The sequence below is a fragment of the Pollachius pollachius genome (assembly GCF_949987615.1).
Source record: "Pollachius pollachius genome assembly, chromosome: 10".
Taxonomy (NCBI): domain Eukaryota; kingdom Metazoa; phylum Chordata; class Actinopteri; order Gadiformes; family Gadidae; genus Pollachius; species Pollachius pollachius.
The window spans coordinates 20,465,723-20,479,157 of NC_136943.1; the positions used below are offsets into that span (position 1 = coordinate 20,465,723).

General features: G+C 47.1%; 1 protein-coding gene across 2 annotated transcripts; it reads right to left on the minus strand.

Moving 5' to 3' along the window:
- Window positions 1-23: 23 nt before the first annotated feature.
- Window positions 24-13,382, minus strand: syvn1 (synovial apoptosis inhibitor 1, synoviolin). Of its 2 annotated transcripts, none has more exons than XM_079745437.1 (16): window positions 13,035-13,382; window positions 11,908-12,050; window positions 11,498-11,590; window positions 10,847-10,999; window positions 9,848-9,896; window positions 8,759-8,862; window positions 7,654-7,780; window positions 7,267-7,366; window positions 6,702-6,767; window positions 6,455-6,571; window positions 5,619-5,776; window positions 5,010-5,159; window positions 4,245-4,382; window positions 3,760-3,943; window positions 2,174-2,268; window positions 24-1,432 (listed from the first exon to the last, which is right to left on the minus strand). In XM_079745437.1, coding segments are annotated over exons 1-16 (1,902 nt in total). In that variant the 5' UTR covers window positions 13,036-13,382; the 3' UTR covers window positions 24-1,208. The 2 variants fall into 2 exon arrangements, with proteins under 2 accessions (XP_079601563.1, XP_079601564.1); XM_079745438.1 differs by having other exon boundaries at window positions 13,031-13,380.
- Between the last annotated feature and the right edge of the window lie 53 nt (window positions 13,383-13,435).

Below are 13,435 nucleotides of genomic sequence, written 5' to 3' on the forward strand. Positions count from 1 at the left end.
AAATTTTTCATATTTCTAACATTAGGCCCATTTAATCCACTTTAACTATAACTTTGAGTACATTAAAGATATTTTTTAGAGCTAACAGTCTGCTTTGACCTAAATGGCCTCGTAGGGTTACCATGGTAATATAAGAACATGATACAGTAATGCGTTTAGAATCAATTTGGACTTAAACTAAAGTACTCCAATGTAGCGCCACCAGAAATCTAATTAATATCTAAATGTTACAACAAAACAAGACTAACACTTGCATGCAGTTTCCCCAACATCTGATATTAGGTGTTCTTTAAATGGTGCAAATCACTTTAAGGATTATTAAGAATGAGCAATTGGCACTAGATGTAAGCCACAATTTTCATAGCCAGAAGATTGACAATTTCCCAGGCAGTAAAGAGTGATTCGCTGTATAAAATAAGTCTTACAACAAAATACTTGCACTTGTTTAGTTGAAGCCGGTTTGTTTAAGCAGTTTATTTAGCATTATGTACAGTTCATACTATTAAAATTCTTTACAGTATGTACAGGTTCAATTACATAGCCTCTATGTAACATTGTGGTGACAAGACCTCCACAAACCAGATGGAAACAAAAGTCGAGATCTAAATAAAGAAAAGCAAAAAAAAACAAATGGTCGTAATCTTCCACAGTCTACAGCAAGATTTCTTTGTGTACCCCGCTAGTGATAAAGTCCCAACAGAGTTTACGTTGAACCAGCAATACAGTGAAGGGAAGCCCCCCGCCATCCCCAAAACTGGGTCCGGTCCACAGGCAGATGACAACCTTCCATAGCGTTCAACTACCAAACACATACAAAATAAAACGTGCTCAGTCTCCCTGATCCGAGAACCCCCTGCTGGGTTCTCCTCCGACGGGAGTCAGCCTAGGATGTTCTTGGTGGTGGCGGCCGCCGTTCACGTCGTCACGAACAGCAGCCAAACAAACTACAGTAAAGAAGACAAACCGCTCGCTCCCTCCGCGGTCCTCGGGGGAGGGGTCTCTCCACCACCCGGGTCCCGACTTGCAGCTAGAAAAGGCCGGCCAGTGGAAGGCATGAGAGCTAGGGCGAGAGACGGGGGCCCGCAGGGGCCCTAAATAAGAATGAATTAAAAAACACAGAACAGATCTAACTGGCTGAGCGGCGCCTCCTGGTCGGTGGGGGGCCGTCGGCCCGCGGTCGCTGGGTCTGTCTTTGCTGGGGGCGGCGTTCAGTTGTCGGGCGGGGCTTGCGATGACGAGGATGTCTCGAGCTTCCTCAAGCGCCGGCGTCTGAGCTCTGCGGCGCTGGGCTCGGCGCCTCCTTCTGCCACCTCCTCCTCCTCCTCCTCGTCGACGCTGGGCTCCCTCTCCTCGGGCTCCTCCGAGGCGGAGGCGGCGGCGGTGGTGGAGTCGGCCGGCTGGGTGAAGCCAGTGGCGCCGCCCGCAGACTCAGCTGGAGGACGGGGACAGAGGCTGGTTTCAGCGGTCAACACGGCAAAGATATGTCTGGCTGCAGGACGCACAACAGGGAGCTCGTCCACTGCTGAACGACGGCCTCATCCAAAACTACGCCAGTCCAAGGTGCATTACATAGTATTATAATGTCAATCAACCGACATGTCTAAATTGCTGATTTCTATACCTACACACAAAGTAAAAGTGTATTCACAAGAACAGGTTCCTCAGGATTGAAATCAGCTGTTCTGAAAAGGCTCACTTGAGTCAGTTCTGGTTCAAGTTTAACAATATCCTAAACCGTAACTTCGAACGGCCCCAGGTCCTGCTCCGAGCTGAGAGTGCTTTTTAACATTAGTTCAGTTCCTGCTAGATCTAGTCCCACTCTCTCTGTGAGTCCCATTCACTAGCTGCTGGTTATAGCTCTAGTCCCACTCTCCCTGTGAGTCCCATTCACTAGCTGCTGGTTATAGCTCTAGTCCCACTCTCTCTGTGAGTCCCATTCACTAGCTGCTGGTTATAGCTCTAGTCCCACTCTCCCTGTGAGTCCCATTCACTAGCTGCTGGTTATAGCTCTAGTCCCACTCTCCCTGTGAGTCCCATTCACTAGCTGCTGGTTATAGCTCTAGTCCCACTCCCTGTGAGTCCCATTCACTAGCTGCTGGTTATAGCTCTAGTCCCACTCTCCCTGTGTGAGTCCCATTCACTAGCTGCTGGTTATAGCTCTAGTCCCACTCACAGCTGCTGGCTGACTCCTCCGGGCCGGGGGCTTCTGCTCCTGCTGAGGAGGAGGGGTCCGAGCGGGCTGTGCTCCTCGTCCCGGTACGGGGGGGGCTGGGGAGGAACCAACAGAGCCTGGTCAGTTCATTGAGTCCCAGTTATGGACCTCACACACGGCTTAACTGAGCCAACGCCTTCTACATGGAGCTGAGTCAGACCCACAGACCCACAGACCTATAGACTGGGGATTTATCATATAGCCTGTCTCACGTGAGGGTGGCTAGGGTGCTGAGGTACTGGTGGATGTTGAGAATGGCCCATAGACCTATAGACTAGTTATTATAGACCTATAGACTAGAGTCATCATAGACCTATAGATTAGAGTTATCATAGACCTATAGACTAGAGCCATCATAGACCTATAGACTAGAGTTATCATAGACCTATAGACTAGAGTTATCATAGACCTATAGACTAGAGTTATCATAGACCTATAGACTAGTTATCATAGACCTATAGACTAGAGTTATCATAGACCTATAGACTAGAGCCATCATAGACCTATAGACTAGAGTTATCATAGACCTATAGACTAGAGTTATCATAGACCTATAGACTAGAGCCATCATAGACCTATAGACTAGAGTTATCATAGACCTATAGACTAGAGTTATCATAGACCTATAGACTAGAGTTATCATAGACCTATAGACTAGAGCCATCATAGACCTATAGACTAGAGTTATCATAGACCTATAGACTAGAGTTATCATAGACCTATAGACTAGAGCCATCATAGACCTATAGACTAGAGTTATCATAGACCTATAGACTAGAGTTATCATAGACCTATAGACTAGAGTTATCATAGACCTATAGACTAGAGTCATCATAGACCTATAGACTAGAGTTATCATAGACCTATAGACTAGAGTTATCATAGACCTATAGACTAGAGTCATCATAGACTAGAGTTATCATAGACCTATAGACTAGAGTTATCATAGACTAGAGTTATCATAGACCTATAGACTAGAGTCATCATAGACCTATAGACTAGAGTTATCATAGACCTATAGACTAGAGTCATCATAGACCTATAGACTAGAGTTATCATAGACCTATAGACTAGAGTTATCATAGACCTATAGACTAGAGTTATCATAGACCTATAGACTAGAGTCATCATAGACTAGAGTTATCATAGACCTATAGACTAGAGTCATCATAGACCTATAGACTAGAGTCATCATAGACTAGAGTTATCATAGACCTATAGACTAGAGTAATCATAGACTAGAGTTATCATAGACCTATAGACTAGAGTCATCATAGACCTATAGACTAGAGTTATCATAGACTAGAGCCATCATAGACCTATAGACTAGAGTTATCATAGACCTATAGACTAGAGTCATCATAGACCTATAGACTAGAGTTATCATAGACCTATAGACTAGAGTTATCATAGACTAGAGTTATCATAGACATATAGACTAGAGTCATCATAGACCTATAGACTAGAGCCATCATAGACCTATAGACTAGAGCCATCATAGACCTATAGACTAGAGCCATCATAGACCCTGAAGGCGGGAGCCTCACGTGAGCGTGGCCACGGTGCTGAGGTACTGGTGGATGTTGAGCATGGCGGCGTCCAGCAGCGTGTGGATGTTGTGGAGGCACTGGAGCCGCGCCTCCAGGCCCCGCCGGCCCTCCGCCTCTAGCTCACCCAGCTCCTCGTCCGACAGCGCGGACAGGGACGGGGGCGGCGGGGGCATGGACGACACTGGGAGAGGGACACAGCGGGTGGGAGAGACACAGAGGGTGGGAGAGACACAGAGGGAGACAGAGAGACAGAGAGAGAGAGAGAGAGAGAGAGAGAGGTGACGTTAACCGACTAGAGCATAAGGATTTGTTTCATAAAGTTCTGAAAAACATATGCACATTCCCTACAGACATGGTCCATTAGTAGTGAAGCAGTGCCCCTTTAAAAGTAAAGGAAACAAATAACCCGTTGGGCCTTTAAAAGCACCATCATCATCATCATCATCATCATCATCACCACCACGCCCTCCAGAGGTGCTCACCGAAGGGCATCGGGGGTGGGGGGGGCAGCCAAGGCGTGGAGGGAAAGGGCGGGGGGGCGAAAGGGAACCCGAAGCCGGGGTTGGGCTGGCCGGGCGGGGCTGCAGACTGGTCCGTAGTGGGAGGAGGCCAGCTGGAGCCTGACGAAGCAAAAAAACACCCCCCCCCCAGGTGAGACCAGGGGAGAGGGAGCCGGCACGAGATGGCTAGACCGAGACCTTTCCATTCACATTGTTATGAAAGCTTTATTAAAACCGTATCAGTTAAGGGTACTCTGTTTAAGAATGATAAATTCGAGCAACATGCTGCAGGGTCTACTTCACTGCAGCTAACTACACAATAAAACAAAATGCCTAAAGCTCGCTCTTCTTAATACTCTACGGAATGCGCTTGGACCTCTATTCCTTCCTTTGAGGAAGTTGTTTTATGCAAAGAGAATCGGGAAAGGTTGTTTACCGTTCATATTTTGGTGATTTTAAAATGAATTCATGCACGTTAAATCCTAAACGCGTTCCCTTTCAAACCGAGGTGCGTTTTTTACACATCAATTCTTGTTGGCGAACACAAGGCTTCCTGAGAGAGCCCTACATTCAGAGCTCTAAAGAAAACACAAACGGAACCACTTTCACGACCTTCCTTCACTAGAACTTCCCGAGCAGACCCTAGTGAAATGCTACGTCCTGATGATGCAGCCCTGCCATCTTCCACCGTACAAAACACACGGACCGGGCCGGCTGTCCGCGGCCCACCGCTGGGCGGGGTCTCACCTGCTGCCTGGGGGGCCTCTCCATTGCCCTGGGGCGTGTCCGCGGCGGGGCCGTTGGCGGGGGGTGCGCCCGGAAGAGGGGCCCCAGGGAAGGGACCCCAGAAGGGGAACATGCCGGGAGGGGGGAACCCCGGCAGCATGCCCATGGCCACTGGAGGGGAGGGCAGAGGCCCTTGGTTAACATCATTGGGAAACAAAAGGTTGCAATCCTAGGAGAGCGCTTGCTGGAGTGTTTAACATTTTACATTTTAGGTGGCGCTTTCATCCAAAGCCACTTTCAACCGTTCATACACACATTCACACACCGACGGCGGAGGCAACCATGTGGCGCGACAGCCAGCTCGTCAAGAGCAGTCAGGGGTCAGGTGTCTTGCTCAGGGACACCCTAACCAAGAGGAGCCGGGGATCGACCTAGCAACCTTCCGGCTACCAATCAACCCACTGTACCCCCTGACACACTGCCGTTAACACAACAGCCAGTCAAACTGATTCAATGGATATGATATATGGGGTTTTATGGCCGATTATACCAATGCAACAATTTTCAACTTTAAACGTTTCCCCCATAACAAAAACAATTGCTAAATATTGAGCGCTCTGGGGGAATCACCGTTGGGGGGTGGGCCGGCCGGAGCGTTAGGGGCCGCCGCGGGGGCCGGGGGCGGGGCCGGAGGCGGGGCCGGGGTCTGGTTGGCGTTGGACGCTCGGAGGACGTCCATGCGACAGGTGGGACAGGTCTGCTGCCTCTGGAACCAGGAGCGCAGGCAGCTGGGGGAGGACGGAGGGGAGGAGGGTTAGGCTGAGGACGGACGCTGTGGAAGACGGCGGACGGGTAGGGCGGCAAACAGACCTCCAAGGGGATGATGGAAATCCCATTCAACCTTTTTTTGCTCAGGTTTTAAATAGCTTTTTATAATCGTCCCATTGTATTATTTATATGTATCTAAAGGATGTTCTGGTTGTTTGACCAATTGTTTATATTTATTGTACATTTGTATTTTTGTTTTTATTTGCATGTGGTAATCAGGGCGCCATTGAAAAAGAGAGCCTGCTCTCAGTGGCCTTCCCTGAATCAAAAAAAGGTAAAATGCCTTTAATAAAAAAGGCTCCTTCTCCTCTGCCGTTCACGAGACGGAACACGATGAATCTTGGCAGAGGGAAGAAACCGTGTTACACCACAATTGCATTTAAAATCTGCTCTCCCAGCAAAGATTAATTAGTGCAGTCCACCAAACACCACACGTAATGAAAAGTTCAGAATGGTTGTTCAATGTACTTTTGTAATCAACAAGAGCTCAAGGCTTTTAATTGTTTGTAATCAGTTGGGTGTGTTAATGTGTGTGTGGAAGACAATAGACCACAAGGCTGACAGCGCCAAGCTGCAGGAGCTGGACCAACACTAGACGTCCTGCTGTCCAGGAGGCTGTGGTGAACACGGACTCTGACCTGGAGTGGAAGATGTGATTGCAGGGCAGCTTCTTGGCGCCTGTGACCATTTCTTCACGGCAAATAATGCAGACGTTGTCAGAGGCCAGCAGGTCTGCGGGAGTGGCATCGGGGTACCTGGAGCGCACCGAGGACATAGGGGTACATGCTCAATGAGACAGAAGCTACGCAGCCAACATATCCAGGTGTGGGGAAAGAACAACACAGCGCACGTCCACACTTGAGCGCGAGGATCAACGTGACTCACAGGGTGTTCATGTTGCGGATGGCCCGTCTGGACATGATAGCGTCGGTCACTGCTTTCTTGAACTGCCTGAAAGATAACAAATAGGACAGATGCAAATTACACATTTAGTACAACAGTGGCTGTATGACATAGGCAACTAAATAGTAATACAATTGTAAAATGGTAAATGGACTGCATTTACACAGCGCTTTTCTCACCAGTGGCCACTCAAAGCACTTTACAATGTTGCCTAACATTCCCCCATTCATACATCCATTCACACACCGACAGCGGTGTCAACCATGCAAGGCGACAGCCAGCTCGTCGGGAGCAGACAGGGCGAGGCGTCTTGCTCAGGGACACATTGACACTCAGCTAGGATGAGCCGGGGATCAAACTGGCAACCTTCCGGTTACCATCCAACCCACTCTACCTCCTGAGCCACGTGACGCCTAATACAAATGAATTAATTAAGCTGCAAAGCATTACATCTAAACAAAAGCATGCTTCTGCACAAAAAAGGACCCATCTAAAACAAAAAAGGACCAAAAAAGGAGTTCAACTAAAAGCCTTGTGTGGCGCCCACCTCATGGCCAGGTACATGGGTCGGATGGCGAACAGCGGGAAGGTGTGGACCTTGATCATGATGGTCATGAAGGCCATGTAGAGCAGCACCTTGATGAAGCCTGAAGGACACAGGGCAACGCGTCACTCATGGTGGTTATATCATTATGAGATATACACTACCGTTCAGATCTTTGGGGTCACTCAGAAATGCCCCTACTTTTTTAAAGAAAAGCACTTTTATTTTCAATGAAGAAAACATTAAATTCATCTAGAGTATCTAGAGTAGATATTGTTATCATGGTGAATGAATATTCTAGCAGGAAAAGGCAGATTTTTTTTTAACATCTATACTATTCACTAGCACAGGGTTGAAAGACAAGGCAGTCAGCGGGGGTGACCAGCGTACCGGTGAAGAGCTCCGTGTACAGCATGTACACCGCCTTGTTGTCCCAGGGGTTCTCGCTCTGCAGGTCGATGGTGTGCAGCAGGTACTTGATGAAGGTGGTCAGCACCATGGTCATCAGGATGGCGTACTGCGGGGCACAGGGAGGCAGCCGTTACATTAACCTTTAGAACACACACACACACACTATAGGATCTGGAATTTACTTTCTTCTCCACCCAGTGCGGGTTGTAGTTCGCCATTTCTAGAATCTTTCAAATGTCAACACATTAAACAGGTGCAACATGCAAGAGACGGCTGAATTAGTCAAGTTATAAACCAATAGGGGACAGCATATTACCTGAAAGTTAATGTATTCTAACCAGTCTGAACGGTGGATCAACAAACAGCTAACTTAGCAAACATATTTACACAGTCAGTAACCTTATACAAGGAGCCACCTTTAGAAGCTTTCGCTACAAAGCCGACACTAGCTTTAGCATTGAAAGCTGTTTACTAAGTCTAGAAGATACATTGCAAGTTCAGCATCAAACTGATTTCCTTTACTTACATCGGGAAGCAAGGCCACTGTTAAATCTAGTTTCTTCTACTTCTATCACGTATTTTCTTAGCTGAATTGACCAAAGGTTTGAATAGGCCCTTTTGGAGGCTGACTATCAGGGCGGGCTGACGCCGCAGTGATGGTGACCTCTTGTGGTACAAATTCCCGCTACACTACGGCTCGGTGAAGCTGCCACCTTAGGTAAACATCTCAGCAACACGACACATGCACGCCTCTGACGTCACAAACACTGCTATCTCTTCACATTCTCCTAATACTAGTTCATTCTTCTTTTATGTTTTAAATGAACAATCGAACACATTGCACATTTAGAGGCACACTGCCAAAGCAAACGCCAGCATGGGGCCAGTGAGCCAGATCAACGGTGGCCATGGTCCAATGACATTCATCATATGTAGACAGATGGAACTGGTGTTGGCCAGCAATCTGTAATTGGGTCTTTTGGTTTTGGCAGAGTACAAGTATATTTAGACCTGTAATCAAATAACCAATAAAAACCACAAGTCATGAACGGTAGATAAAACGCTTCATGCAAAGCGGGCCGACCTCGAACCCAAAGACCAGCTGGACGGAGGCGCCCCGTGTGATGATGCTGTGACAGGCATGGTTGACGAACAGGAAGTCCAAAACTCCCAGCAGTCCCATGAGAGCTGAGAGGAGATAAAGCCACACAGATGCACACATCAGCCACATTTCTTAGGTTCCCTACAGGCATGTATTCATAAACGACTCCTACACTCCACCACTATATAGGTTTGTTCCAATCCATCACTTTTTCACAGCATATTCGTGTGACGGCTCATATAAATAATGTTTTAACGCAAACATTTCATCCACGTTTTTCTTGCTTTTTCCAGATAGTTTATTCGCTACTCATCTGATCTAAAAAGGACCTTTACTCTTAAACAGTTAATACTCTAGCAATCACTTTTGTAGATCTTGGCCAAAATGTGTAAGCCCTCATTCTCAGGTTAAGCTATGAATTTTATTGGCGACACTGTTTCAAACTAAAGTCAGACTGAGCCGTGCAATGGCTTAAGCCCAACATAGGAAATTGTATTTCGAGATATCATCTCACCATCTACTTGGGAGCTTAATTGAATAAAAATGTGTATCAGATTTATAATTACCATTAACCATGTATAGACTTGTAGAAGTCTGGCAATTAATGATTGGTTAACGGTGTATGTCACGCACGTAGACAATTTATATTGACACAGATGAAGTACTTTGATGTGAAATAAATCCTATTACTTCTAAACTACGACCTCTGGAAATATAGCACAATGACTGCTTACCCAAACAAACAATTTGTTTTCACAAATTATTTTAGGTTTTAACCCAGAAACTATAGAAATGTACTTTGAGATAACCCTTCATAGCCCATTTGTCAACATGGTTTGAAGCCAGGTGCAATCATCATCATTTACATGAATCCGTCTACAGCCAATACATTTGTGCCACAGCGATAGGTTCAGTGTCAATGCAAATACAACAGAAACCCCCTGAGACCAACGCGTGTCCGTGTGAGAGGGGCACAGCAGCTCGCTGGAATCCTCCAAGTTGCAGTTGAACTGCAACTTGAGAATGAATGTTCCGGCCCTTGGCAATACGTGTCTCGTTATGTTTACTCACATAGCACCCTGAAGTGAAACACCCAGGATATGTTCGGACTCCTCTCCATCTGAAGAAAAGGGAGTAAACATGAACAATGCCGTCACAAAGGTAAAGAGTCACTCACATAAAAGCAAAAGCCTCCTTCCCTTCTCAGATCTTGGATTTCTAGTAAGTTAGGCAATATCTGGGCTAGTGGTAATAACTAAAGAATGGAGTGCAGCTGAAGGCTGGCAATACGATAAACCCAATATCTTGAGGTAGAATGGCCATGTCTTTATGGTATGTCTGGGCATCACAGTCAAATACATCATCTTTAACATCACATGCAGACAGAATGGTGTCCCACATACTGCACCACTGTAGCTGGTTGTTTCCCACCACAGTGTGGGGAGGGGTGGTATATGAACCACAGGACCTCGCCAGTCGCTGCATGCACCATTTCCTTTGTGGTAACGGAAGCTAGGTACTTTCAACCAACCCCTCTAACACTCCACGGGCGCATCTGGGTATTTATAGTAAAATACTTTTATAGCCAGACCTAGGGCCTGACATTTAATAAGCGAAGCCAAAACAGTTATGAGTTGTCTAGCTTTGGAAAAAAATAATAAAATCCAAGTAATAATTCCAAATTAATCATCTTCCGTCAAGATGTGATAACAGTGGATGCGGTTCATTAGATTAACTGCATGGGGAAGTGAGTATCTCTTTGATCAGACTTGGAATCGCGATTCATGTCTCGGCTGAAATTATTTTCTCTGCCAGCCCAAGACACATCCCTAATATGTTGATAGGCCATTTATATTATTTGTGTCGAGCAGTATAGGCCTACCAAGGCTCTTCAGAAATAAAAAAAACACGCAGTGCAGAATAACATCAGAACTAATTGGCCTCTGGGAATAGAACTGCTGATCCCCGATGACATTCACCATCAGACGACGTATTGTGGACGGGCACAGCACTAATCTGGACTAAAGCGTGAACCACCATGAGGCCAACGTGTACGTGTGTGTCACTCACAAAGTCCACGCGGTCCTCGGCCAGCCAGTGGAAGCACTTGAGGAAGAGCAGCAGCGTGAAGAGGGCCACGAAGCGGGGGGAGAAGTCGTCCCTGAACACGGTGAAGGCCAGGCAGGTCTCCGTCACGGCGTACCACGAGCGTTCAATCAGGTGCTGGGGGGCAAGAGGGGAGAAAGGGGGAGGAGAGGGGGAGAGAGGGGGAGGGGAGGGGGAGGAGAGGGGGAGAAGAGGGGGAGGAGAGGGGAAGAGAGGGGGGAGGTCAGGGGAAGAGGGGGGGAGGTCAGGGGAGAGGTCAGGGGGAGAGGTCAGGGGGAGAGGTCAGGGGGAGAGGTCAGGGGGAGAGGTCAGGGGGAGAGGTCAGGGGGAGGTCAGGGGGAGGTCAGGGGGAGGTCAGGGGGAGGTCAGGGGGAGGTCAGGGAGCGGGCAGAGCGGATGATTTAGACATTTTTACCTTTAGATATATTTTCCTTGCTTCTAAGTCAGAAAGATCAGACATTCTATGTAGAAATAATCACACGTATAACAAGGATCCGAGTAGGCCTCCGCAATTGATATAGAATCTCTCAAAGCATATTATAGCCTAGTACTGCAAAGGTATCTGGTACGCATTCCCTTAACATAAATACAATGGAAGTGTAGCCAGAAGGGTACCTCCATCTCTGCAGCCCTCAGCTGGCCGAAGAACACCTTCCTCATGAACTTCCCCAGCAGAAACACCAGCACAAAGGCTTGGATGTACAAGACCTGCAGAGGAAGACAAAGGACCTATATTTAGAATAGGAGTCGATTTGGGTTTTCCTGCACAATATTCTATTTTGCAGATAACGATCAAGATAATTTACTTCTACTTTGTATTGGCAAGAGTTGAACAATGCAGATAAGACCACGATTCTTCATACAGCAATACATTGTGAATTGTCCTCATACCGGCATATATTAAGATGGCAAAAACAATAGTCCACATTATTACACTACTACAAAATACCTGTTTTGAACTGGGCATAAATACAAATTCGAACTGAGTTGGATCGATAGGGCAGTCGACCAAACACCAGACTCACCGCCATGCTGGGGCTGCTTTTTGTAAGGTAGACCACCGTTGGATAGAACTGGTGCTTGAGAAAGTAGGCATGGGCCACCACAGCCCCAGTCAGCACCAGACTGGTGGCCGTCACCAAGACTGCTCGCACCATGATGGACGCCACTGCAGAGTGGGAGCAGGCAGCAGAAGGGGGATAGGGGAAAAGTTATAGAAATGGGTCATTAGAGTGATAAACCAGGACAAAACTGATCAGCAAAGCCAACGTTGACCCATGATGTGTCAAAAGAAGGTCACAGACAACTTTGTGAGACTATAAAGATTATTGAGTCAAGAGACCAGAGACTACGTGGTGCAAATGTAGTGGCAACATCTGAGGCCTTGGAAAGAGGATTAGTACACACGTGCAGTCATTGAATGGCAGAGTATGTTCCAACAACATGCAACATTGCTGAATAATTGCAGTTACAGACAGAGCGCAGGATTGTGTCTCAGTAAGTAAATCATTTGACAATGCATGTAAACAAACGTTTAAGTAGTTAGAAATTGAATTGCTTAGTTCTATACTGTGCTAGTGTTGATGGGGCAAATGTTTACAGGATCTATTAACAACTTGGAGTCAACGTAAACTTACTGAGGGCATGATTCAGAAAAGTGCATTTCCTCTATAGCACAATATTCCCTGCACATTTTCTTTAGATAAAATCTCAGCGTCAGAGCCTACATGTGTGAAGTAAACTCCAACTAGTACGATGGTCCACCTCAAGGAGTACCGCGTCTAATAGACGCGCAGCTGAATTATGAACTAAAGCTTCATTAACGCTACACAATATTGCTTAATATGGAAGCGGATTCTGCAACACGGTGAACAAGTGTGTGGAGCTTGATCACCTTATATGTACGGGAGCTAGCTAGCTACCGCACCTAACGACAGGTCAGCTGGATGGCTAACCCTGTCACAGGTTAGCGGCTAACCTCTTAGCGTCATGCTGGCGTTCCCTGCGTTATGTGTTAATTATTATGAAGGTGCTTTATGGTCTCTAACCTCCTCTGCTGTTTGTATATGTGCCCAGACAGCTAGTGTTAGCCGTCATTAGCGGGTTAGCGTTAGGTAATGTTACAGCTGTCAGTATGTGCAGACTCACCTACTCCTACTCGGTGTAGCTCTCTCTACCGGATACCTTCACTCCGGGTAACAAACACGATATTTATCCCGCAGCCTGCTCACATAGGATCCTATTAGCTACTGCATCTCAACATTTCAGATCCCGTTTTTCATGACATTTATCGCCTGCGCCCACCACAGTGTGAATACGTGTTTATCTTTGGCTTGCTCCGCCGATGGCCACCTCACATCCGGCGGCTCAGCCAATAGGGAGAGCCGTCGCTTCTGGGGACGCGCACTGTTTAACGTCGAGCGCAGCTCACTTTACGATTTCGAGTCAATCCGGTTCGGTGTTCAACATTCACCGTGGAACGCGTCGGCGCACACTCGCTGTGGTATCGCTGTGGTTTGTTTTTTCAGTGCACCTGAACGGAAGTTTCCGTGG